Consider the following 27,586-nt stretch of genomic DNA (forward strand, 5'->3'; position numbering starts at 1 on the left):
AATAAAGTAGCAAAAGTAAAAGTTCGACCTACTGTGTGAAAAACACATCTAAATAACTCATAAGTTAAGGAGGAACCAAAATGGAAATTATGAAATAATCAGAACTAAATAATACGGAGAATAAAATAAAACTTGTAGACTATAGCTCGATTAGTAATTACATGTAAATTTGTAGATTTAAATACATTTATTGAAAAAACATGGGCTTTTCAAAACAAATAGACTTAGGCACCAGTATTTATTAGTATAGGTTTAGGCAAGCTATTGAAAAATCCTAATGCCTCATGCTTCTCGTTATGCAATAGGGATAACATTAGTAAGCTTATAATGTTCTTTTGAGAATTAAATTAAATGACATAAGTTAAGCATCTAAAACCATGCCTGACACACTGGAGGCATTGTTTTTTAATGTTGTTACCCCTTCTCCCCTTAAAAGACCAAAAGACCAAAGTGATAAAGGGATGTTGACCATCATTTAATCAATGACATTAAATATCTGACAGGAGAAGAAAGGACTGTCTGCATGAAGCCTAGAAAAGGAAAACCCAAAGAAGGAGAATTCAGTTGTATTCTTTTATTACCTAGGAAGTGGTACACTGGCCAGATACGTAAGTATCCCAATATCCTTAGAATCATGTCAATAATTCCATTTGCTCCAATTAACCCTATAGTTTTTGCCACAGGGAACACTAGAGTCTTCTTGACTGCACTATTGGATGGGACTACCAGAGACAATTGTGTGCAGAAAGTTCAAAATAGAATAGGAAAGAGGAAAAGAAAATAGAAAAATAGGAAGAAAAAATACAAAATAAAGAAGTCAGATGAAAAAACATTCAGACAGGCAAAAGAAAAGCCAGAATAGCTTGGTTAATAGAAACTAAGAGCAAGAGAGCTTTGATAAAGAGGCAAGGGCAACATTCTAAAAATCCAGGAGCGACATGAGAAAAGGGATTTACAGTAGGCATTCAGGAGGTCGCTAGTGCACCCCATGCTAGCAAATTCAGAAGAGGAGAAAAAGCCAGTTTACAAGAGCTGAGTAAATGTCTAAGATGGATGGTAGCTAGAGTGGGGTTCTCCACATTCTACTAAATGTCAAGTCCACAGAAACTTGCCCAGGTTGGTTCAGAGTAGTGTGGCAGGTAGGGGAGGAGAGAAATCACAAAAAGTAATACACACATAAAACACTTTCACTTAAAATATACAGATGTGCATTTACTTGTCAGTCTCTAATGGAGGGCCAAGTCTTTTGCTTTGACTTCCTCAAAGTCTTTTTTTCATAAACCACACTGCTAATGCATTTTGTAGAATTTCCTAAGGGACAATACATTCTGACACAATAAAAGGTTGCCACCTGAAAAGCTCCATCTTAAAATAAACCTTTTACTTGACCACATTTCCTATACATAGCTGACATCAATCCAGTTCCTCCCATTATACAACTTTCAGAGCTACTTTAAATAAGAGAATGTAGGTGAAATTACTCAGAAAATTATAAAGCACTTTATAAAAGGGCTGATTATTATAAGATGGGGAAATATTTATATTACTGTCATCTCTTAACCCTCCTGTCTATTCAACAGCTATTTGTTGACCACCTACTGTATACCACACACTGTGCTTGGTGCTGGTTATACAATGGTGAAGAAAACAGCATGTCGTTTGCACTTGTGGGGCTCAGAATATAATGAGGGAAACAGACATTAAACAAGTGGATGTACAAGTCATGGTAAGTTATAAAGGAAACATAACTGTTATAAACGAAAAAAGTTTTGGATGTTTTCTGAGAGAATAACAGAGGAGACCAATATTAAATTAGGTGATCCCAGATAACCTCTAAAAGATGAGACTTTTAAGTGAGATGTATGTTATATGTGGAAACCCTGGTGGCGTAGTGGTTAAGTGCTACGGCTGCTAACCAAAGGGTCAGCAGTTCGAATCCGCCAGGCGCTCCTTGGAAACTATGTGGCAGTTCTACTCTGTCCAGTAGGGTTGCTATGAGTCGGAATCGGCTCCACGGCACTAGGTTTGGTTTTCGGTTATGTTAAATGTATGTTATATAAAAGTATATTAGCATTTGTATGAGACCTGGCTGATGTTATTGAAATGCACAACATACAATTTTGAGTGAGAAGAATTGAACAGGAAATATTCATGGGCAAAATCTATTAAACAAACCTGGAGGAGAAAGATCTAAATCCTGTATGGAGAGTGAGAGAAAAATGAGAAATCAGCAGAGCTATGGAATGCTTTGACAATATTCCATATTTTGAATCAGGGAATTAATAGCTCTCCTGTGGGTAAGGCTGACTACTATCTTCCCCCAAGGGCTCTGGTCAAGTGTTTATTGAAAATATATCCTATAACCACTCATCTATACTACCTCACTTGCTCTGCTGATCAGGATCATTGCCTTCAAGTCCTGTGGATGGCAAGATGGAAGCTCATTCTGCAGGTGGCCCAGCTAAACTGGCAGAGTTAGGGGTGGACTATATCAGCATGCTGACCAACACAAATATAACGTGAATCACATATGTAAGTTTAGTTTTTCTAGTAGACCCACCAAAAATTTAATGAAATTAATTTTAGTAATATAGTTTATTTAACCTAATATATCAAAAATGTTATTATTTCAACATATAATCAATATAAAAATTATTATGGAGATAATTTTTTCTTCATATTAAGTCTTCAAAATCTGATGTATATTTTACACTTAAAGCACATCACAATTCAGCCAAGCCAAGTTTCAAATGATTTATAGCCATATGGCCAGGGGCTAACCTACTGGAAAGCACAGGTCTGGACAGCTTGTTCTTTTTCTTCTTCTCCCTGTCCTTATCATTCCCCATGAGGACTAGGCCTGCCTAGAGAAGAAAGTAGAAGAGGGAGTCTACAGACAGCAGATATGATGGTAAATAATGAAGTAAATGGAATAACCACACCCACCCACATGTATGTGATTGACATTTATGAACCAAATGAAATTAACCACCTCATCAGCCTTATCTCACCCCACACGCACATAAATCATTGTCAGCTGAACTGGGTTACTTGTTATTGCCTAATTATACCTTGAGTTCCTGATTGCAAAATTTTGCTTGGAAATACAGTCCCTTTCTTTGCTAATCTTGACATTTTACTCCTTATTGACTATCCAGCTGCACAATCTAGAAATATGAGTCATCCTAGACTCCTCCCTTGCCCTTATTCTGTACAATACACAAATCATAAGTCCTCTTGGGTTTTACGAAAGTGTTCTGAATCTAACCAATTTCCTCCATCTCCAAGACTATCACCCTGGTCTGGGTCACCACCATCTATTTCCTGGAGGACCCACCTAACTTGTCCCCACAATTCCACTCTTACCTCCAACCAAACCATTCTCTACATAGTCCTTATAGGAATGTCTTTAAAACAATTCAGATCATATTATGTCTTTACTTATAACATTCCAATGGCTTAACCATGATACCGAGTCAAAAATCCAAATGCCTTCCATGGCTTAAAAGATTCTGTTTGATTTGGCCTTGTCCTACCCCTTCATTCTCACCTCAAGCCACTTCCCCCCTTTCTCACTACCCTACAAATCTAAGGCCTCTCTTCAGTCCCTCAAACACACTAGCCTTTTATTCCAACACAGGACATTTGCATATGCCTGGAAGTAGTTATCATTTCTCTCGTGTATATCTGTCTCCCAAATACAACTGTAAATTATTTGAGGCCAAGAACTTGTTTGTATGGTTCACTACCCAAGGCTAGTGTTCAACAAATCTTTTTTATTGCATCATAAATATGAAAGGGTTAAAAAACTCTTATGGCCTCTCAAAGTAGCATCATGATAATCATAATTTAATTTACTGGACACTTTTTTTATTATAATCAGGAATATGAATAATAAGGAATTACATGAAACACTTTACATTGAATCTCTTGGTCTTCACAACAACCCCATATGGTCAATGTTATTATCCCAACAGTAATAACGATGATAAAGCTAAGTCTGATGGGGTAAATATTTTGCCCGTTATCATTCAGCATTAACAGAGCTGGGATTTGAGCACTGATGTGTCTGTCTTCACAAATAATGAACTATTCTGCCTTCCTACATTGCAAAAAGGTTTAAATTAAACACTTAATTTTTCTATAACTTTCATAAACAACCACATTAACAACTCAAAAACTGTAAAAACTGTACACATGAGATCAGTTTTTATGCTCTACATTGTTAGATATCTCCTGCTGACATTGCAGTGCTTCGGCGGCCATTCTGGGAATGTTGTTGCATAGCAACAAGCATTGTTTGACTGAATGATCTTCCTGATTGTATTTTGTCCAGTATTATATGATTAACATTCTATTCATAAAGAAATATCTAAGGACTGAGGTGGCCAAATTTAGTACAATATATTATAAAGCAGCAACTTTACAATAAAACATAGAATGTCTTTTCTCTACAGGAATACATTAGTTTCCAAATACTTCTTTCAGTCATCAAACATATTTGGAATCCAATATGGTTTGTGGGTGACTACACGTAACTGAATATGTTAAAACTTTAGTATTGAATCAGTTATGCACGGTAGGGTTGGATAAAGGAGCTCTGGTGGCGCAATGATTAAGAGCTCGGCTGCTAACCAAAAATTTGACAGTTTGAACCCACCAGTAGCTCTGCAGGAAAAAAGACCTGGGGACCTGCTCTTGTAAAGATTACAGCTGAGGAAGCCCTGTGGGGCAGTTCTACTCTGTCCTGTAGGATTGCTGTGAGTTGGGATTGTTTCAATGGCACACCACAACAACGAAAACAACAGGGTTGGATAGAACTATGTTTACTTTATTTTATACTGGGGAAAAACTGTTCCACAGATGCCAGATCCTATCCAGAATTCTCACAGCCACATTCCCTTGTACCCAGACTGAGCAGGAGCAGATGGCTAGCTCTGTAGACAGTCATCACCACTAGCACAAAAGTAAAACTACATACATATCTGAAAAATGGTGGCTTTAATACTATCATCTTCTCATATGAAAAATAATTTAGTGACATTTGTTGAGGAGAAAATGCAAGTACCTAATACACATCCAAAGCATGAACCAGGAACAATGCAATTCCTGCTCAGCTGACTGTATTTCTCTTCTTCAGCTATTTATTAAAATGTTTTATTTCTAAGAGTAAGGAATAAAATAAATTATAAAATTCAATCCAATGTAGCCCGTGATTTAAAAATGGATTTGGAAAACATGAAGGATAATAAGATGATTCACTTTTTCTAAGTGTCTGACATAAAGTCCAATTCCACTTGACAACTTGAAAAGCAACCTAAAACATGTTGATTAAAATGCCCATTAGTGCAGATGTATTGCAAAAAAAAATTTAAATAGTGAAAAAGTAAATTATAATGAAGAGGAAAAGAAAAAGGAAGTATAACCATGAGTAAGGTGCTATAGCAGAAAGATAACAGGACTTGATGTCTGAAAACCTAGTCAAGGCTCTGGTATTTAAAAGCTCCGAGGCTTGTGCAAGTTTCTTAATCTTTGAAGTTATGATTGTCTCCTCTGCAAAATGGTGATAATGTTGCATTTCTTGCCTAATTCACAGATTTTTGTGACACTAGAAAAGATGGCTGAAGTCACTATTGCACTTCCCCAGGACTCAGCTTATGAGTCCCAAGGGATGGGTGCGGGCGGGGAGAACAGGTTGTGTTCCGTGACAGCAGGCAAGGGTTCCCAGATGATTCTTAACCTGGTAATTACTCTATCCAAACTGAAAAAGACTTTGAAAACACACATAATTCGTTAAAAATCAATTAGAAAAAGATTGATAGCCCAACTACATAAAAGGGTCAAAGGACATGAACAAGCAATGCACACGGAAAAAAAAAAATGAACACATACATGAAAACATTGATGTTCATATTTACTGGTAATAAAATATATTGAAAACATCACAATACACACACATATATTTGTATTTATCTACATATTTTTTAACTTACAAAATTGACAAATAAAAATGGAAAACAGTACCAGCACAAGTCAGAGTTCAGAGAACCAGCCTTCTCATACTCTGCTGGTGGGTGTAAACTGGTACAAACTGTCAGAGGACAATTTGATAAAATGTATCTAAAGTTTTAAAATGTGGAGAATCTGGGCACAATGAATTTTCTTCTAGAAAGGATTCCTGAGGAAATTATCAGCAAGGTATTCAAATATTACTGTACCACACATAATCTGTAAGAGTCAAATTCTGGAAAAAGCCTACAATTTCAACCACAGATGACTGGCTAAATAAATTACGGCTTATCTATTTATATTATGCTATACCACCATTAGAAATTATGCTGTAAAAATAATATTATTGATATGAGAAAATATGCTAAATTGATAATTTTAAAAGATTAAAAAAGTGTGATAGTATGATTCTAATTTAGTTTTAAAATATGTGCAGGTATTGCATACAAACAGATAAACAAATAAAAGGTTATTTCTAACATTAACATGAGTATGTCAAGGAGATAGGATGCTGGGAGATTTTAATTTTCTTTTTGTGTGTGTGTATGTATGTATTTATTATACTCAGTGCATCTATTTACATCTGTACCAGAAAAAAAAAAGACTATATAACAGATAACATGTAGTAATATGAAAACAGCAAGTTAAGGGTTTTTATGTATATTAAATCATCCAGTGTAAAGCTTTTTAAAATGTGTTTGTTTTCCCTTGAATTTCAGTAGGGCTTCTATTGACAACTAACTGACAGGTTGGCAGTTGGAACCCATCCAAGTGCCTTGGAAGAAAGGCTGGTGATTTGCTCCTAAAAAGTCACAGCCTTGAAAACCCTATGAAGTTCAGTTCTACTCTGCACACCTGGGGTCACTGTGAGTCTAAATTGACTCAACGGTGACTTTTTTTCTTTCCCTAATGATAAATATCATCCAAACTGATTTTGCTGGAATGGTTCCATTAATTGTACAAGATCACACAGATTCAGCAAAATTTAAAGAAAAAAAAAAAAAGCTTGTCTGTATTTTTAAAAATACTTAGAAGAACTTAAAAGGCATTAGAAACATAGGTAAGAGTTTCTACTTGAAACAGTACCAATCAGTTCACCAAGGCAAACCTAACCTAATCACAGAGATGTTCGATAGAATAAGACAAACTAGAAAGGGATAATATTGGTAGAACATTTGGGTTGAAAGTACCTTAAACTTAGATCTACTACTTTTATAAAAGAATGTTCAGTTACCGAAATATCACAGGGAGCAGAGGGAGATTAACAACCTCATTCCACCCCTCTGTGGACATTATCTTAGAATAACACACTTCGGTCATTCTGTTTCATGAGAAGAGAAAAATTGGCTTGGTTTAGTAAAGAACAATAAACCAGAGTAAGAGTCTAGCTGGACTTACAGAGAGATGAGCTCAATTTTGTGGCATGTAACTGAGTTCAATTTTGTATAATATATGAGAGCAATTCTAAGTAATGTAATGAAGAAATGAAAAAGAGCCATGGCAACCACCTACTAATATTTCAAAGATACACCCTAAACTTCTCCTTAAGAAGAATCAGGCAACTGGTTGTGACAAAACATCTTCACTTAATGCAGCCTCAGCTTTCTGGTGAAGAACTATTTGGTTGTCAATCTTCTGAAGGAACTAATAAACCACACAGATATCCTATACCAGTCAAGGTGGGTATAATTTCTCCATTTTAGCAAGAATACACATAAGTATATACATACAAAATACTTCATACTCTAATACATTTTTGATTCTGTTAAAATCCCATGTGATGTGTTTTGATGCTCTTAGTACACAGTAGCTATTCAACAACCATTTCTTGCGTGAGTTAGTGGGCCTAAATGTTTACTGATAATCACTCCTCACGTACCTACTATGTCCCAGCACATACTTCCACGATTATGTGAGTGTGCCCAGACCCCTTAACCCACATACACTCTGTTAACCAATCCCACTCAAAGCCCTGCTTTGAGATATCCCACCTCCCGCTTTACTGATTGCTCGCCTACCAGTCAGAACATGGTAAACTTAGTTCCCGATTCAACCCTATAGCTATGCTCACATAACTGAAGAGAACCAGCCTTCTCATACTTCGCTGGTGGGTGTGAACTGGTATAAACTTTCAGAGGACAATTTGATACTATGTATCTAAAATTGTAAAATGTGGAGAATTTGGGCATAATAAATTTTCTTCTAGAAAGAATTCCTGAGGAGATTTTCAGCAAGGTATACAAATATTCCCGTGCCACACATAATCTGCAGCTTTTCAGAATGCTGGATTTCACTTTGTGAGATTCAATGTGTTCCTGGCTCAAGCTGCCTTTGCCCTCAATCAATCTCTTTACTTTCATTTAAACAGAGTACACATTGTCACTCAACTACAGTTACATAATAAAATACAATTTTAAATTACCTAATTAACATACTTTATAGTATAGGAATCTGAAGTGAGGAAAGGCTGAGTGACTTGCTCAACAGCCTGGGACAATTTAGTAAGAAGGAAAAGTAATATCTGCTGGCCATTGTCATAAGTATTTCAAACACCTTATCCTTTAATCCTCACAATAACTTTGTAAGGTGGCTATACTTTCTCCATTTTATCAAGAAAGAATCTCTGCAAGGTTTAGTAATTGGTTGTTTTCCAGCTAGTCGGTGATAGATCTCTTAAAAAACCTCTGATTTCCTAACTCCCAGCCAATGTTTTTCCAATATATCACATTCTTTTTACCCTTATTTTGTAACCATCTTTGTAAATTTATATAAGTAAATGGCCATCTGACATTGCTTACAGTTTTGTTTAGCAATCGATTCATTTTGTCTTTTATTAATTTTATTGGAATATATTATTATCTTCCTACATAAATTATAATGTCCCCAAGAATATTAAAAAAACAAAACAAAAACCCCCTGCCGTCGAGTTGATTCTTACTCATAGCGACCCTATAGGGCAGAGAACTGTCCTACAGGGTTTCCAAGGGGAGGCTGGTGGATTCAAACTGCAGACCCCTTGGTTAGCAGTCAAATGTCTAACCACTGGTGCCACCAGGGCTCCACTGATTATAATGTCCCCAAGAGTGTAGGTCTTATTTATATTTGTGTCCAAATAGCTATTAATAACTAAGAAAAAAAACGAAACAAAACATAGCACTTACCTGTGCCAGGCACTGTAGTAAGCTTCCTACATGTAGATTAACTCATTTAATCCTCACATCAAATGTGAGGTTGTTAGCTGTTGTTCACAGCGACACTCTGTGCAACAGAACAAAACACTGCCTGGTGCTGTGCCATCCTCACAATTGTTCCTATGTTTGAGCCCATTGCTGCGGCCACTGTGTCAATTCATCTCCTTGAGGGTCTTGCTCTTTTTTGCTGACACTCTACCTTACCAAGCACGATGTCCTCCTCCAGTGACTGGTCTCTCCTGATAACATGTCCAAAGATGAAGTCTCACCATCCTCACTTCCAAGGACCACTCTGGCTATACTTCTAAGGCAGATTTGTTCATTCTTCTGGCAGTCCATGGTATATTTAATATTCTTCACCAACACCATAATTCAAAGGCATCAATTCTTCTTTGGTCTTCTTTATTCATTGTCCAGCTTTTGCATGCTTATGAGGTGACTGAAAATATCACGGCTTGGGTTAGGCATACCTTAGTCCTCAAAGTGACATCTTTGCTTTTTAACACGAATATTTACCCAATGCAATATGTCATTTGATTTCCTGACTGCTGTTTCCACGCGCATTGATTGTTGATTCAAGTAAAATGAAATCCTTGACAACCTCAATCTTTTGTTTATCACAATGTTGCTTACTGGTCCAGTTGTGAGGATTTCGGTTTCTTTACGTTGAGGTATAATCCATCCTGAAGGCTTTAATCTTTGATCTTTATCAGTAAGTGCTTCAAGTCCTTTATGCTTTTAGCAAGCGAGGTTGTGTCATCTGCATATTGCAGGTTGTTAATGAGTCTTCCTCTAATCTTGATGCTGCATTCTTCTTCATATAGTCTGGCTTCTTGTATTATTTGCTCAGCATATAGACTGAATAAGTATAGTGAAAAGATACAACCCTGATGCACACCTTTCCTAATTTTAAACTATGAAGTATACCCTTGTTCTGTTCAAATGACTGCCTCTTGGTTTAAGTGTGAGATAGATATTATTACTTTCATTCCCATGTATAGAAGAGGAAACTGAGGCATCAAGAGTTAGGTAACTTGCCCCAAATCACACAATGGAGCCACACTTGAAACCCAGGTGATCTGACTCCAGAATGATGCTTGTGAACAATATTATACTACCTAGTGAATGTGAAACGTCCAAATTAGTGAATGTGAAACATTCAAATTAAGGAAAACCAAACCCCAAACCCATTGTGGTGGAGTTGACTCCAATTCATAACAAGCAGGACAGAGCAGAACTTCCCCATAGGGTTTCCAAGAGCAGCTGGTAGATTTGAACTGCCAACTTTTTGGTTAGCAGCCAAGCTCTTATCCACTGTGCCACCAAAGCTCCAAGTTAAAGAAAGGCCAGGGAAAAACTTGAATGGAGCTTAAAATCACTCTTGGCCCATGCAGCTATTTTTGACTGCTAAGTCAAAGTACTGATGAGACACTTAATTCTGAGTGGCTCTACCATATACAAACTTTCAAATTTGAGAAGTTACTTAAGCTTGTTTAGCTTTAGTTTCTTCTTTTGTAAAATGGGAATAACACCACTGACTTGAAAGGTGAGTAATTAAATGAGAAAATGAATATAAAAGGTTTAGCATTGTCTCCAGCCTATTGTAAACACAAACAGCTCTCATTATTTGTAGAATCCTGATGGCTCAACAGTTAAGTGCTCCTCTGCTAACTGAAAGGCTGTTGGTTCAAACCCACCCAGCCACTTCATGGGGAAAGACCTGGCTATCTGCTTCCATAAAGATTAAAAAGCCAAGAAAATCCTATGAGGCAGTTCTACTCCATCACATGCGGATGCTATGAGTCAGATTTGACTTGACAGCGCACAACAACAACAAATTAGCAAAGTGCCTTATGTACTCAGTAACTAGTTGTTTAGTTGTTTAATGAATGCTTGGTTTTATGAGTTCTCCTGAAGAGGATATACCAAGGTGCAACAGCACACATCCATTCTAAATACCTAGAGGGAATCTGAGGCAATTAGAAACCAAAAGTGTGGAGGGAAATGCCAAGGAGGATAGCAGGGATCGCTTGACAATTCCATCTGGGACTAGCACTGACATATAACTTAATGGGCATGAACTCGATGACAGTGAGATTTGGAGCCAACTGAAGTTTAAAACTTATCTTTGGTTCACATGCGTATTTCTAGGGATGGTCATACTCCCCCTAAAATGATGGATGCAGAAGACCTGCATCCCACTTCTGGCCAAGGCACCTCACACACCACTAACACCCTTCTATCAGTGGTGGTCTGCAGATTGGTATCATGCTGAACAAAAGGAGTGCTAGTGGTACAATGGTTAAGCACTCAGCTGCTAACTGAAAAGTTGCCATTTGAACTTACCCAACAGCTCCATGAAAGAAAGACCTGGCGATCTGCTTCCATAGATTACAGCAAAGAAAAACCTATGGGGCAGTTCTACTCCGTCACATTGGGTCACTGTGAAGTGGAATGACTCAATGGCACTCACAAAGCAACACCATGCAGAACAGGTTTCAGTGGCCCTTTCAGACTAAGATGGCCTAGGAAGAAAGGCCTGGCGATCTACTTCCAAAAATCAGCCATGAAACCCCTGTGGATCTTAATGGTCCAACCTACAACCCATAATGGGAAGGCTCAGAATCGGGCAGCATTTAGATCTGTTGTGCATGGGGTCCTCATAAGTGCAACGTCAACTTGACAGCGGCCGACAATAACAAAATGATGAAAGAAGAGAGTAGGCAAGTGCTCTCTGTTCTTATTTGAATTACTGTTCCTCCACTTACAATAACTGTGAATTTGAGCAAGTTACTTAACCTCTCTGAGACTCAGCTTTCTCATTTATGCAACAGGGTTAATATCTGCTATATGGGTCATTATGTTAGTTAAATATCCAGCACATGGTAAACATTCACAAGCTAGCTATGGAGTCCATATAGATGCTGTCTACTCTAAAGTCTATTCTTAAATTCTTTTGATAAAACTCCTTCCAAAAACACAAAAATGCACTGATCACATGAATGCTTTAGCCAAACACTTGTTTGTTCTCACTCTAATACAGAAAGAATATCAACTGTTTGTTTCAAGAAATATTTATTAAATTCACTCTGTTTTACTCTGTGGGTGTGGAAATGAAAAAGACTTAATATCTGTATTCAAATAACAGGAAAAGACATATACGTGAATAACTAAACCAAACAGACTTAATTAAGAGCAATATAATGCTGATAAGAAAACCTACTGAAAATATAGTGACTAGAATGGCGAGTGCCAAATCAACTTGGGCTGCATGCCATTGGCTGTTAAATTAACTGGCACATTCTAATGAGAAGATTCAAAGAAACTTTATATAGGTGAGACTGTTTCCTGAGCTGTGGAAGATAAGTAACATTTCAATAAGTGAAGAGAAAGGAAATCTGTTCTGGCCACTGACCACCACATCAGCAAGGACATTCTTGAAGAATAGTACAATAAATCCTGCCATAAGGAGATAGATGGGTTTCAAAAACCCAATCAAGTAAAATAAAGGTAGCAATATTTTGAGGTTAACAAGAAACAATATTTTTCAGTTAATAGGTGATGGCATTGTGTGACTGGAAGGAGAGGGATTTTGCTGCCACTCCTGGTTTTAGGCAATGTAGCTGTTCAGTTTTCTTGGCTGTAAACAGGTGGATCTGCAGAGTGCAGGGCCCTGGGTTTGGATGTAACCCCATCGTACGGGAGAGGCAGTAGAAGCAGATGCAGAGGGTTATAGGAGCAGACTTTGGGATTAACACGTGTTGAGAACATTGTAGGTTTCTCCCACTAGAGGGTTTTGGAGCATGCCCTCTGTTGAAGTCTTGCAAAGTTAAGTGCGCTTTGAATGAACTGCTAACTGTTTTAAATGATCACGAATCAGTCACTTCTTACCTCTCCTACCCTCCCTTACCTCTTAAAAAAAAAAAAACTAAACCCTGTAGCTCACTTCTGTTTGAGAATGCAGGCTAGAGGCAGTTATATCAGCATTTGTGTTATTGTGTGGTACCTAATCACGTTCTACTGTAAGTTTTGCAGAGCAGAAGCCTGTGGTTTATAGATGTGAAGCTGGGAAGCTAGGCTATATGAGTGCTATTCTGCGGGCAATGAGAAGTCACTGACGTTTCTGGAGAGGAAAATAACTACACTTAAAAGGAAGGTAAAGCTGGGAACAAAGTTGAGGGCATAGTGAAGAGGCAAAACATTTTGGACAGTGAGAAAGCAGAACATCTAAAAAGTCCAAGTAAACACAGTGAAAGTCTGAACTAGGACAGTTACAGTAATAATACCACCTGTCTTAGTTTCTCAGCGGTGCTTTAACAAACAGAAATTTAGTTTCTCGCAATTTGGAGGCTAGCAGTCCAAATTCAGGGTACTGGATCTAGGGGAAAGCTTTCCCTCTCCGTTGGCTCTTGGGGAAGGTCTCTGTCTCTTTTCAGCTTCTGGAGCCCTGATGGCGCAGTGGTTAAACAGCTCAGCTGCTAACCAAAAGGTCGGCAGTTTGAATGCATCAGCTGCTCCTTAGAAATCCTATGGAGCGGTTCTACTCTGTCCTACAAAGTCACTAGGAGTCAGAATCAACTCAACAGCAATGGGCTTTTTTTTTTTCCGGTGGCATTTATCATCCTCCATCTGTCATCTGTGCTTCCTTGCTTCTGTGTCTAATCTGCTCTTTTTATATCTCAAAGGCGATTGGCTTAAAACACACCCCACACTGATATGGCCTCACTGACATAGCACAGAAAATCCTATTTCCAAATGGGATTACATCCATGAGTTCTTAAAAAATTAAACCCTTTGCCATGGAGTCAATTTCAACTGGTAGTGACCCTAGAGGACAGAGGAGAACTGCCCTATAGGGTTTCCAAGGCTGTAATCTTTAAGGAAGTAGACTGACACAGCTTTCTCCCGTGGAGGGGCTGGTGGGTTCAAACCGCTGACCTTTCAGTTAGCAGCTGTGTACTTAACTACTCAGCCACCAGGGCTCCTTTTTCCATAAGTATAGAGAATAGGATTTATAACACATATTTCTGGAGGACACAATTCAATCCATAACACTACTTCATATTATTATAATGCTTTATTCAGCAGTTTTTAATGTAGCTTACCAAAAATAAAAAAAGTTTTTTTTTTTTTTTTTTTAAACCAAGCATATTAAGGAGGAAGGGCAATCTACACTATATTCCCTTTTTTTTTTTTTTTTTGCCTATCCAGCATCCAAACCACCTCTTTATTTTGGAAACATCATCCATCGTGTCAGCCCAGGTAGGAGGACACAATGAAAGCCAAAAGAAGGCAAGATACTTTCTCCCCTTCGAATCTCCTCCCGTTTAGATACATGGCCATGTGATGCAAATCAAGGCAATTACAAGCTTCTGCCCAGAAATCCTGAATGTGAAGTGAGTGACTGGAAGGCATCAGGATAGAGTTCATTTCATTCGTTTTCATGCCCCCACAACAGCATCCTGCAGTGTCACTCAGCAGCAGTGGTGACAACATCCTATGATAGGCCCATCCTGAGTGTCTGTTACTACTTCGGAGGCTTCAGAAATATCTTGGCCATTCTTCATTTTCCAGATTGTTCCTTAAGCTTTGTATGGATTCTTTGAACCAGAGACACCTTTCCAGGAAATCTCTTTAAACTTAAGGCAGGCAGAGTTTTTTTCCATGATTTACAACTAGGAGCCTTGTCTACACACAAACGAATCGTATTTTCCGTTTCCCCATCTCCTTTTGCAGGTAACTTGCAAGCAGTCCCATAGGGTTGCTATGAGTCAGAATTGACTCGATAGCAACGGGTTTGTTTTTTGGGTTTCCAAACAGTAAGAAATCCTCTTTTACTGATTAACTCACTTATGGTCAGATCCTGAACACTGAATCTAGGTGTTCTATTCCCTTGGATTATTACATGTAATTTCTATGTAACATCGTGACACCTCTTTCGAAATCATTAACTCTTACCTTTCTTAAAAGATATTACATGTATCAAACAACAAAAGGGCCATTAAAAAGAAAAACAACATTCAGTAGTTTCACCTCCACGGATCCTTTGTATTTATCAACAAATTTTATGCATTTTTTGGTCTAAACAATGTATTATACCATAAACTTTGTAATGAATTAAATTTTAAGAGTCTTTAAAATTGACCAAGTAACTGATACTACACTATAATGATGTATATAATACATACATATAAAATGTTTTACATATATATTCTACTTGTGATTTTACTGTTTAGAGTTATTATAATTTAATTTCACAGGGAAAACCAATCCATGTGAATTAAAAAATATATTAAAGTGTCTGCTAGTTCTTCTGGTGTTTATTTCAATGTGACTCATGAATTTAGCAGGCACATGAGTCATAAAAAAGCCAAACCTTTGACATTATTTCTATAGTAAAACTTCTACAGCTTAAGATGGCCATATTTATAATTACTTTAATACTATAAACCATGGATAACAAACTAAAAATACTCCAATTTATGGGCCAGGCAGATAAAGTAAATGAATGAACTGACTGGGTATAAGAGTTGTGTTTGAACATGAGTTTTCTTACTGGAACTTTTGAGTTTCAGTGTCTGGAAGATGAGGACTGTGGTAAGCTAGAGAAACCTTGCGCTTCGAAGATGACAGCTGTAGCTGAAAGTTGTGGTTTAGCACTGCAGAGAACAATTTGGAAATCTGGCTGAAAATCCAGATTTTATAACTAAATCTTTTGATTATTTAAATGTTGAGTCATTAAAATGCCCAAATGCCAAATAAATTGCCACTGAGAGCCGACTGTGGTCCATAGGTCACTAATTTGTGACTCAGAGTCTCGCTGGCATGCAGCCTTCCCAAATTAAAAGGCCATTGTCATAACTCTGTATTCTGGAGATCTCTGACGGCAGTAATTTCCCAACAACCACCTATGTCTACAAATGAATTTTTAATGGAGCTTTCAGAATTATTGTCTGACAACTTCCTTCATGTTATTAGGTTTGGAAATTTTCCAAAAAAGAGGCAGATGAGAAATGTAATACATTATTATTTGATACGCAGTTTTAGGCAAATGATGACTAGGTACCTATTTCTACATGATCGTGTGTGTGTGTTTCCAGTGAGTAAACAAAAACTAGGAAAATGTTTCAGAACAAATTATACCCTTAACTTTTACAGCATAAACCAACTATTAAAAAAAGCAACTCAGTTGTTAAGATTAAAGTGAGGAATTTGGGAATAAATAAAACTGGATCTCCCTGCACCTCCTCAACAGACTTCCTCTTTAACCTCCCCCCAGAAACAGCAGACTTGCTCCAGAAATGATTGGTTCCACTCATAATTAGAAAACAGAACCGACTGCAGCCTGGGATGGAAGCTGAAAAGCCTTTTGAAAGACAGTTTGGGAAAATTCAACAGTGTTAGCTAATAATAACAGTGTAAAAAAAATAATAATAACAGTGTAGCACCCCAAAATTATTGGCTTGAAATAACACAAATTTAGTATCTGACAGTTCTTTAGGTCAGAAACTCAACACAGGTCTTACCAGGCTAAAATCAAGATGCTGGCAGGGCCAGGTTACTTTCTGGAGGCTTTAGAGGAGAAACTGTCACCTTGCCTTTTCCAGCTCTGAAGATCACCCACATTCTTTATCTCATGGCCCCTTCCTCCATCATCGAAGATAGCAACATCGCATCTCTCTGATCAGGGACGGAGTACCACATAAGCAAGGCACACACGGCCTTACTTGTACTTATTTACTAATCTGTAGTGCACAATTTCACTGGTTTTTCATCAGAAACCCATGTGAAATTGTGCACTACAGATTGGTAAGTAAACACAATTAAGCTCGTCCGTACCTTGCTTATGTTAACCTGCCGCTGTCTCTGACCCTTCTGCTGTAGTCACATTTCTTTCTGACTGAAGTCTGGAAAGGTTCTTGGCTCTTAAGGACTCATGTGATTAGATTCGCCTCACCTGGATAATCCAGGCTATTCTCCTCATTTCAAGACCCTTACCCTTAACCACAGCTGCAAAATCCCTTTAGCCACATAAGATAACAAGCTCAAGAACATGCACATCTTTGGGAGCCATTATCTGGCCTGCCACAGATCACAAAAATAGTAACTATCACATATTGAGTACTTACCATATGCCAGTTACCACACTTATTGCATGTTTCATCCCATTTAATTCTAAAACAAAGCCATGATTAATACGTTCCATCTTAAAGATGAAGAAATAAAGATAAGAGAGGTTAGGTTAAGTTGTTCAAGGCCACAGCTATAGCCTGGAGAGCAAGGACTCAAATCCAAGAGGTCTGAATGTGCTATAATCCACAAGCTAAAATGCCACAGATTGTTCCTGGAGAAGAGCGGGCTGAGGAGCCCTAAGGAGATCATGGTTCGATTTGGACAAACTAAAGACCTCTTGGCTGTTTCTGTTGTGTTTTTTGCTGTTGTTGTTTTTTTGTTGTTGTATTTTACCGCATTCATTGGACCTGTATATGCAAATACAGTTTTAAAAATGCCTCAGGCAGTGACTTAAGGGTTATGGGTTCGTTCTCGAAAAATTCTAAAATCAGTTCTCATCAGGCCACACTGGAAATTTGCTTTAATGAAGTTTCAAGAATACCAACAAAGCTTCTGTCTTCTTTGAAATCAAATACCCTAACACCTTGATTCTAGGCCTGCATTGGCTGTTAGAAGTATTATCAATTTAATAAACAACTTTTCATCAAGAAAGAAAAACAAGATAAAACAAAAACAAAATAAAACACTGGCACTGTCAGTGTGCACATCTTAATTAGAATGTGCACAACATGACTGAAATGTTTCAGAAAGCGTAAAACATGCCTTATTATTTTCTGTAGGACTTTCTGGCCTTTTCTCTTACAGTTCTATTCACACTAAACTTGCTATTACACAATTGCCCGTACCCTATGCTTTTATTCCTATGTTCCTTAGTGAAATGTCCGAACTTCTTCCCCTTCTGAAACGTCTATTCATTCTTAAAAACTTCAATTTAAATGTCACTTAGTCAGTGATTCAGCCTGCCCATATCCAGGCTTAAACCAGATTGATGACTGCTTCCTCTGGGCTTCCTACAGCTCTCTGCACATTTCTCTGTCACAAAATGTACCACATTGTACTATAATGATTCATTTATACTACCTCCATCTATTAAATGCAACAGTAACCTTACCATGCTCCTATATTCAAGGGTTGGTGTAAAGAAAAGTGAAAGAAATCTGGGACATCTCATGAGTTCACGCCCACACACAGTTCTTATGCAATACATTTTTACTATTCTCTCTATTTTTATTCTTCAAACTGGTGCTGTTTGGCAGTATTCGCTGCAGTGGTTTGGTTAACTATACGTAATATTCATTGTCTGTGGTTGGTAGCTTCTAATATGGTCCCCAAGGATCTCTACTTCCTGGTATTCACACCCTTGTGCAATAACCTCTCCTTTAGTGTGGGCTGGACCTAGAGACTTACTTCTAACCAACAAGCTACAGCAAAAGTAAGACTACTACAAAAGGTGGTAACCTCCATCCTGCCTGCTGGCCTTGAGGATGCAAGCTGCCATGTCAGAGAGGCCCTCACGGCTGGGAGCTGAGGGCACTCTATAATTAACAGCCAGGGAGGACCTGCAGCGCTCAGTCCAACAACCCTTAAGGTACTGAATTCTGTCAACAACCACATAGGTGAGATTGGAAATGAATCCCTCCCCAGCCCTGCATGATACCTTGATTGCAGCCTTTTGAGAGAGAAGCAGAGGACCCAGCTAAGCCGTGCCTGAATGAATTCCTGACCCACAGACTGTGAGATAATAAATACGTGTGGTTTAGGCCGCTGGGTTTGGGATGATGTATATGCAGCAATAGATAAATAATACAATGCCATTCACTTTGATGAAAAAGAATTTTGTTTAAGCAAAAGGAAACCTTTTCTTTGGTATCAGAAGTTATATGAAGAAAGTACTAATCACAATCACTAAAACAGGTGGCAACAGACAGCAGAAAGCAGGATCCCAGCAGTCGTGTGGCTGTCTGCCTCACCCTAGCAGAAGCACACAAGAGGGACAAAGCTTCTGATTTGAGAGAAGAAACTCACCCTCAAGACCCAAAAACCCTTGACCTGGATGTGACACTGCAGAGGCAGATGTGACACTGTAGAGGCAGCAAGGGCTGGGGGCATGTGGAGGGAAGGTGAGCATCAAGCTGAGGGAATGTCACTGGGAGGTTACACGTCCACTCTTAGATTAGATCAGCAGCAGAAGCAGATGAACCCTGTTCCATGGGGCACTCGAATAGTAAGGAGGCATAAAGAAGGTCAAACTTTCATTCTGGCTAGCACGTCAAAGCCAACAATCAAGAAATGAAATGAAAGGCATCTGTTGAGCTTAAACTTCTGTAATCCTGTCTCTACAGGTGTCTGTTGCTAAGACACCACTATTATTACACTCCTGGCATGTATAATCTTTTTATTCCCCTACATGAGTTTTCAACACTATGCTTTTCATATAAAAATCTCAAAATTAAACTCAAATAATACATCCACATGGAACAAAGGTGAATTTGGTTTTACTGACTAACCACATCAAAGCAGGTGAGGCTTGCTAACAAGGCAGCTCCCAACTTCTCAGTGCTTGGGTGAGCTGGAATAGAGGCTGGCTTGCATGAACACATACTACTGGGTGCTCTGATGATCAAACCACTGCCGGGCTGGAGGTTGTACATGGATACAACAGCTGCGCTGACAGGCTGCATAAAGGGCCTGGAAACCACGACATTGGAGCTGATGTGCTTCTCCCACTCACTGACAGATTCAGATAAGGCAGACTCATTTCCAAGCTTTTCATCTTTAAAAAGGCAATTCCAGCTCCCTGAGCCTTTAAGCCCGTTCCATTTTGAGCTGACTGCTAATTGTATGCATGCACATATGTGTTTCAGAAAAGAGATAAGCACATTGCCTTGGCCTCCTCACTGACTCTGCACACGTCTCACTTCTGTTCTCTGCAAGTTTTCTAAATGTGTCCCGAAGTTTGCTAAACATTAACCCTTCCCAGGAACCACAGTGCACACTCTTTGAGAGATGCTTCCTTAATTGTTTAAAAATAGTTTTCATCATTAATTCTTTGAGTCCTGAAGCTTGGTATTTTAATTTGCATTTGCAATCATGTTTATATTTTCAAATACTTAATGATAGCTAAACATCATAATAATATGCAATAGGAAATGAATGAAGCATCTTTTAGCTTTAGGGCCCATATTTCAAATTTTAAAACCTAACATCTGATTTTCATGTTTTATAAAAAGGATGACATATACCATCATTTTGTTAAATTTTGCATTGCTGATTCCAGGAAAGAAAAGTTGAAGTAGTTGTTCATAAAAATGCAAAAGTCTTTCCCAATAGTCATGGCAACTAGTGGCCAGATGGTAGGATTGTCTGAGTGCCTCATTGTGATTCTTTAGAAAAGAAATCCACATAAAAGCACCCAGGCTCATAAAATCTCCTGTGCTTGAGAACTCACCAGGCTGACTGATTCTTTACAGGCCATATTCTTTAGTCTGGGAAGATTAGTATCCACAGTAAGGCCTTGGTTGCACCCATCTAATTCCTGGGGTATCACAATCTAATGCTCACTCGCAAGAACAACAGGAGCCTCCTCCACCCTCCAAAGAACGACAAATCCTCCACTGAAGGAGTTTTTCTAACTTCCAGAGATAGTGTATTCAGTAACACCAAGTTTCCTTTCCTTTTCTAAGCCCCTGTTCACAGGTACACATTAAGTACAGTTGAATAAACAATAATACATTGTGTCCCTTGCTCAAACAAAGCTATCCATTTGATGAAAATTAATGAGTAAGTTAAAAAGTAACCAGACAAAAGTGCCCAGCTGAAAGGATCCCAGAGTAATATGACATTTCCTCATGAGAATAGTTTGTCTAATAATATAATAATAATAGCAGCTAACATTTTTTAAACGTTTCTCCTGTGCTAGGCATTATACTAAAGATAACGTGCCCAGATAAAAATATTTTACAACTAAAATCATCTTGTTTATTTAGAAACTGTTTGTTAAAGTTGATATGCATATTTTCCACTGCCTATTCTTTGTCATTCCTCTGCTCTGTGGTTGCTGGCATTCTATCCTCTCTGCCATTGCCCCCAGTATTCTTTCTTCCCTTACCATGTATGTACCAGTAATTGTTATGGTACACCGTACACACATACACACACTCTGATTCAGCTGTCTTACTCTGTACTTGTGATTTTTTTTTTTAACGTTTTATTTGGTGCAAGTATACACAGCCAAAGATATACCATTTCAACAATTTCCACATGTACAGTTCAGTGCCATTGGTTACAGTCTTCAAGCTGAGCTACTATTCTCGCTGTTCTTTTCCAAATTATTCCACCACCATTGTCTTAAAGAGCCCTGGTGGCAAAAGATTTAAGTGCTATGGTTGCTAACCAAAAGGTTGGCAGTTCAAATCCACCAGCTGTTCCTTGGAAACCCTATGGGGTAGTACTACTCTGTCCTACACAGTCGCCATGGGTTGCCATTGACTCAAGGGCAACAGATTTTGTTTTTATTATCTTAAACTCACTGCCCCCTATGCTTCCCATCCATCCTTTTGAGTTACCATTGTCAATTTGATCTCACATAGATAGTTCTTTAAAAGCACACAATGCTCAAAGCAGATGTACTTTACTAATTAAGATAAGCTATTTTTTGGTTCACAGAAGACTTCAGGGGATAGTTCTGGTTTAAGGTTTAAAATTTAAAGATTATCTCAGGGCAAGGACTTGTAGTTCTTATAAATGAATCAAGAGCTCTTATTTAATAGCTGATTACTGCCCACCCATACAACATGTGACCAGCTTCAATTTAAATTCTTGTCGGAAGAAGACAGAATATAAAGAAATACTGTCACTGCAGCCTTTCTGAAATATTATGTCTTTAGATCATAAGGAAATTACCTCTTCTAGCATCATTTATATGGAGCTTTAAAGAAACACACACGAAGCAGCTATCTGAGGAAGGGGCATGCATGGGTTGCAAGTGGCTTAAAATCCTTGCCTTCGTTGCCCACTAGTAAATAGTTCTCTGAAACCTTCTGTACATGGCAATAGCATCCAAGATTCTTTGAAATGCTAGGAACCAACAGTAATAAAGAAAAGTGACAAAAACTTAATACCATCATAAAAGCCACAAGTATATCTCCATAATCCTCAAACTAAATGAGTCTGACAAACAGGATGCTAGTGATGATGGAGGAAAAAAAGTCACCATTGAACACGTTAGAGAAAAAGAAGTGACCACAAGGAAAAGACCATAAAATGTAAGCAGTAGGAACATTCAATATCTATAAAAAGTTGAGTACTTTCAGAAACGAAAGTTCCTTGGGGAAACACTACAGGAGGTTCCTTGATTAATGATAACAAAGTTCAAGTATCTGGTAGAGTGCATATGTGCTTAGACAATTTATGGACCTCCTGTGATATGTGACATAGACCAAAGCCAGAATCAGAAAGCCCTGGAATACCAGGCAGCGTCAGGAGAACCATGTTGAGCAGGGAACGGAGTAGTGTAATTTGAAAGGCCCTAAGAAATCCCCTCTGCCTTCTTGGCTGAGGCCTCCAGGTTTACCGTCGGAGAATCATTTCCCTAGGTTAAGAGTGGTTTTTGAGGAGAAAAGGTAGAGTAGATTTTGTAGTCAGAGGACAATAAAATGATACTAAGTACCATAAGAAGTGAGTAAGAGAAGACATCACTATGGGCCTAATGGAAGGGAAACAGGGAAAACTAAGGAATTATGCATCTTCAAATTTTGCATGGATGATTCTAAAGCAAGGATTCTCAGCTGTGGCACTATTGATATTTTGGGCCGTATAATTCTTCGCTGAAGAAGCCTGTCCTGTACATTATAAGATGCTTAGCAGCATACCTGACTTATACCCACCAGATGACAGTAACATACCCCCCCACGTTATTACAGCCCCAAAATGTCTCCAGACATGGTCAAATGACCTCTGGGGGAAGATGGCAAAAACATCCTCATCTGAGAACCACTGCCTAAAGGATCAATTTACTCCCTGAATTGGGCAAGGCCATTAGCCTGGCAGGAACATATCCACTCCTTCTGTCTACTCTTCTCGTTTTCCTGTCCTCACTTTAAAAGGTCACAGAAAAGTATGAAGATAACAAGCTCATCAACAGAGAGGAAGAATCAGAAGTCTTTTTTATTGTAATAATCAGTTTAAGTTCTTAAGTTTGAAATGAGAGCTTCTTCACTCAGAAGATGCTTATCATTTGATAATTCCAAAATCAGCATTCTTGGTTCCATCTTCATTTCTGGAGATGTTTTCTTCCTTGTCTTTAACACAAGGCCAATTCTAAGAAGAGAAGCCCAGTAACACTGAAGATTTTCCCAATTTAATTAATGCTTATGTGAGTGATCCAAGAAAGCCATTAGCCCCAGTAAATAATCTAGGAACTTTGTTATGCATAAAAATTGAGTTATTTCTCAACCAGAGATAATAATAAATGGGCTTCCAACATCCTGGCTCATATGAATCCAACTCTTTTCCTTTCCTTTTTCTCTTTTCCCTTTTCTCCCTCCTTTCTCTCTTTCTTTCCTTATCTACACTCAGGCTTTCCTCTACGAGTATAGAAAAGAATGTAAAGAGGAGAAAAATCATGAAACATTAATTAGGAGGAAAAAAAATAACACCCTCACCAGGAGGAAAATCATTTTAATGAGCTTAGAAGCGTATAAACTGCTGTGTTATTTGTACAAATGTTACAAGTGAGTCATTAGTTCAACTGTCTAATAGAGTCAGAGGCCAGATAACAGTGATTTATATTTCTTCTACTGACTTCTGATTTAAGATTATTATTAAAAGATTTGTAGGGGAAAATTTTCTCTTGGAGTTGAAGCTAATGAGCTGCAATAATCTATATGAAAGTCAGTTTAATTACAGAACATTATAAATTGAATAATGTATTTCTACATAAAATATGAATCTTTTTGCTTTACTTATTTTTATATAGTTGCAAATTAGACGGTGAATAGCATAAGAACTAAGAGTAAGGAGGCTTGTTTTATGGCACCCATTTTGCCTTTCACTAACTGTGTGACCTTGGTTAAGGGAACTAATCTCTTCGAGCCTCAGTTTCCTCATTTGTGAAAGGGAGGGGATTGAACTAGATTTTCTTTTCTTTAAGAATTCTTCCATCCAAAATTTTACGATCGGGGGAAAACATAACTCAAATCATCATCTGAAACTGAAAGAAAAGCTGTGCAATTCTACCAACTACAGAAGGTAATTACTCTGTAACATACATAATTTCTATGCCAGAGCTACAGGGTTATAAAAGCAAAAAAGGCTTCTTTTATCGATCAAAGCTCCTGACTATAAAGTGTATTGCTCTTGGATTCGTCTTTAAATTAGAATGCCTATGATTAGTTTTCAGATGGGGTAAGCAGCTTTGAGATTCTGCTGGGTACAGTCTTGACAGCGTCAGTTTGTAAAGTTTTGTTGGGGGGAGGCTCTTCAACAAGAAACAGGGCAGAAGTACAGAAGCAAACTAAATTCTGAACTCTAAGAGCTCAGCCACAAACATCAGGGAAAGGCTTGTCAGTGGTGTCCAAGCATTTATTCCGGAATTCCTTCTACTTCAAGTATGTAGATGTCTGTTACAAGAATTGAGGGAAAATAAATTCCAGTCTTTATCAAAGAAACAAAGTCCTGCTCTGGTCTTGTACACATTCTTGAGATGGTACAGCCTAGATGCCTTCAGCCGCAAGGCAAACCCCCCTGAGAAGAGTCATTTCTTCCAGGCTTTTGACAAAGCAATTCTTTTATATAAAAGCTAATATCAAATTGTAGGAAAGAAAGTTCTAAAGAGGTGAAATTTAAACATTCATTTCCTTTACTAAACTCTGAATATGTGCTGACCCTACATGGTCTATTATAAAGATAACTTTTGGCAATGATCACCTGAACCAGGACTGCAAAATGAAAAGCTACTCATATTCTCTAGAAAATCTGACTTTTGTGTACAGATATAAATTCTCAAATTTGTATACCTAATCTTAGTAGACAGGAAATTTAAGGGCAAGAAAGTTTCTCTTCTTCAAGTGGAAACACGGAAATAAGTGGTGCTAGTTTTTTTAAAAGAAAAAAAAAAAGTTGGAAATGCCGGGGCCTCATTAAGAAGATATATCCCATCATCTGCCAGGTCTTGAAATTCTTGGCTCCTTTTTTTTTCTATAGGCACAAAAAGCTTGGCCTGAACAGGTTTTCTTTATAGTGATTTAGGCCTTCCCTGGCATTTTTGCAAGGGGATACTTCATTTATATCATTAGATACTTTGGAATCCTAAGGGAAAATTCTCCCTAAGTAGTCAAAAACAAACAGTAATTTGTGGGATTTTATCTGGAAGGAAAATGCACTGGGAGATACAACGCCAAAGCAGAAGATTCTCTGTAATGGATGAAAACTAAACCATCTCATGGATTTACACCCGACAGACAGACTCAGAATGGAAATGAATCTCTTGAAAATACACTGTCCTAAAGAAACAATCCCTACTCAACACTAGACCAAATTGTGTATCACATACTATTACGTAAAATCTTTAACACTTTTTAAGGGTGTAAGAAACACAAAAATATCACTACGAAGTATTAAAACATACAAAGCTTTTTAAATCTCTAATCCCAAAGAATCAGCAGACCCCTTGAAAATTGCCAGCTCTCTTATTTTTAATGAGCACATCAAAAAATATCACTTTCTGAGGTACAATAGTTTTATCTTAGATTGTTTTTGTTGTTGTTCGCCATTAAACTGGAACTCAGGCTTACTGAAACTACTGATATAGAAAAATGCACTTTTCAGAGGTGTGAAGAATTTCAATTCTCTTTAATATTACTAGCACCCCAAAAAACTATTTCTGAAAAAAAAAACTCATCACAGGATTTATGTCATTATTCATTATTCAAAAATCTACCATAATATAAATGTTTTTAGGGGTTGTTTCTCATATTTACTATTAACACAAGTTTTGAGTATAGTTTAAAAATATAAATGTAGTACAATATTAATCTAGTTATTTAATTTGTCTTTGTGTTCCGAACAGGAAATACAAAGCTGATCCAGAACAGCCAGGTATTCCTTTCCTTAGCACAGATTCAGGATTAACTACCAAATCAAGATGTGCTTTTGCTTAAGACATGTTTTGTTACAAGGGAGTATTTTTAGAATACTGTTAGAAAAAAAAAAAACAGTCAAAAGAAAAGTTTAAAAGTAAACTTAAGGCATAGAAAGATTTTATTTTATAAATAGCCTCCACTTACCTGTACATGAATAATCATCAATTCTGATGTATCCAGTTTTGCAGATGCACATGAAAGAACCTGGGGTATTGACACACATTGTATTCTCACGGCAGTAATGGCGCCCTTCCGCACATTCATCAATGTCTGGGGAGAAAAAGTAGGGCCAAAGGGTCAACAGTGGCCAATATACTAGAGTTTCCCTATAATTTGTCTTTAGTGGAGAGAGGAATAGTTACTAATTTAATAGCATTTGAAAAATACATTCAAAACATCTCTTTTAATAGGATGTTTTGAATATGTTTTCAAATGACAGAATGTTGTTCAAATGACAGAAACTATACGAGCTTTTCCCAACAGTTCTTGCTGTAGTTTCAAAGAGGTCTGTCTATTTCAACTTGCATCACTCAAAATACCTTTTGAAATTTTCAGTGCATTCATCTACCTGCGTTTGATAAAATGGATCAGAATGTACCGACTCAGCTGCCTTAGTATCTCAGAAGCTTCATAGTATAAAACAAGAGGGCCATCAGTTGATAACTGTAGAAGCTGGAAGATATATATATTTGAGTCATTTTGTTTGGCTGACACTACTGAGCCTACAATATATTATTTTTTGATTCACCACCTATTCTGCACACTTCAGGAGACCCTGCAAGAGATAAGTAATGTATTCAATATACACCAGAACTTGAATAACTTCACTTAAAGATATAAAGCCAATAACAATGTAATTTATTAGGGATAAAAGTAGAGACATAGCAAACTCAGTAAGCGTCTGAACAGAGATTAAATTACAATGTAGCAAACTGATATAGATGAGAAGTTTTAATATTGTAAAATAAGACATTATATTGAAGATCTGCTGAGGTGATTCATACACCAAATTTCTAGTATAAAGACTTACAGATGCTAAGACATAAGAGGCACTAGTATTAATTGTGAAGAATGTGAATTTTGACAATAAAGCTGTCCCCATTTTACAGCACCTCTCTGCGTAGAACATGAGGTATCTCACTGGTATTCTATCATCATGTAAGACTGTTTTCT

General features: G+C 37.7%; 1 protein-coding gene across 4 annotated transcripts in view; it reads right to left on the reverse strand.

The window, feature by feature from the left end:
* Nucleotides 1-27,586, reverse strand: part of NELL2 (neural EGFL like 2) — a 485,920-nt gene that overhangs the window by 155,086 nt on the left and 303,248 nt on the right. For all 4 annotated transcript variants that reach the window (XM_049882891.1, XM_049882892.1, XM_049882890.1 and 1 more), the window contains exon 14: nt 26,558-26,683. In XM_049882891.1, coding sequence (XP_049738848.1) covers nt 26,558-26,683 — 126 coding nt within the window. The remainder of the gene's footprint in view (nt 1-26,557; nt 26,684-27,586) is intronic.

The sequence above is a fragment of the Elephas maximus genome, chromosome 4, assembly GCF_024166365.1.
Source record: "Elephas maximus indicus isolate mEleMax1 chromosome 4, mEleMax1 primary haplotype, whole genome shotgun sequence".
Lineage (NCBI taxonomy): Eukaryota > Metazoa > Chordata > Mammalia > Proboscidea > Elephantidae > Elephas > Elephas maximus.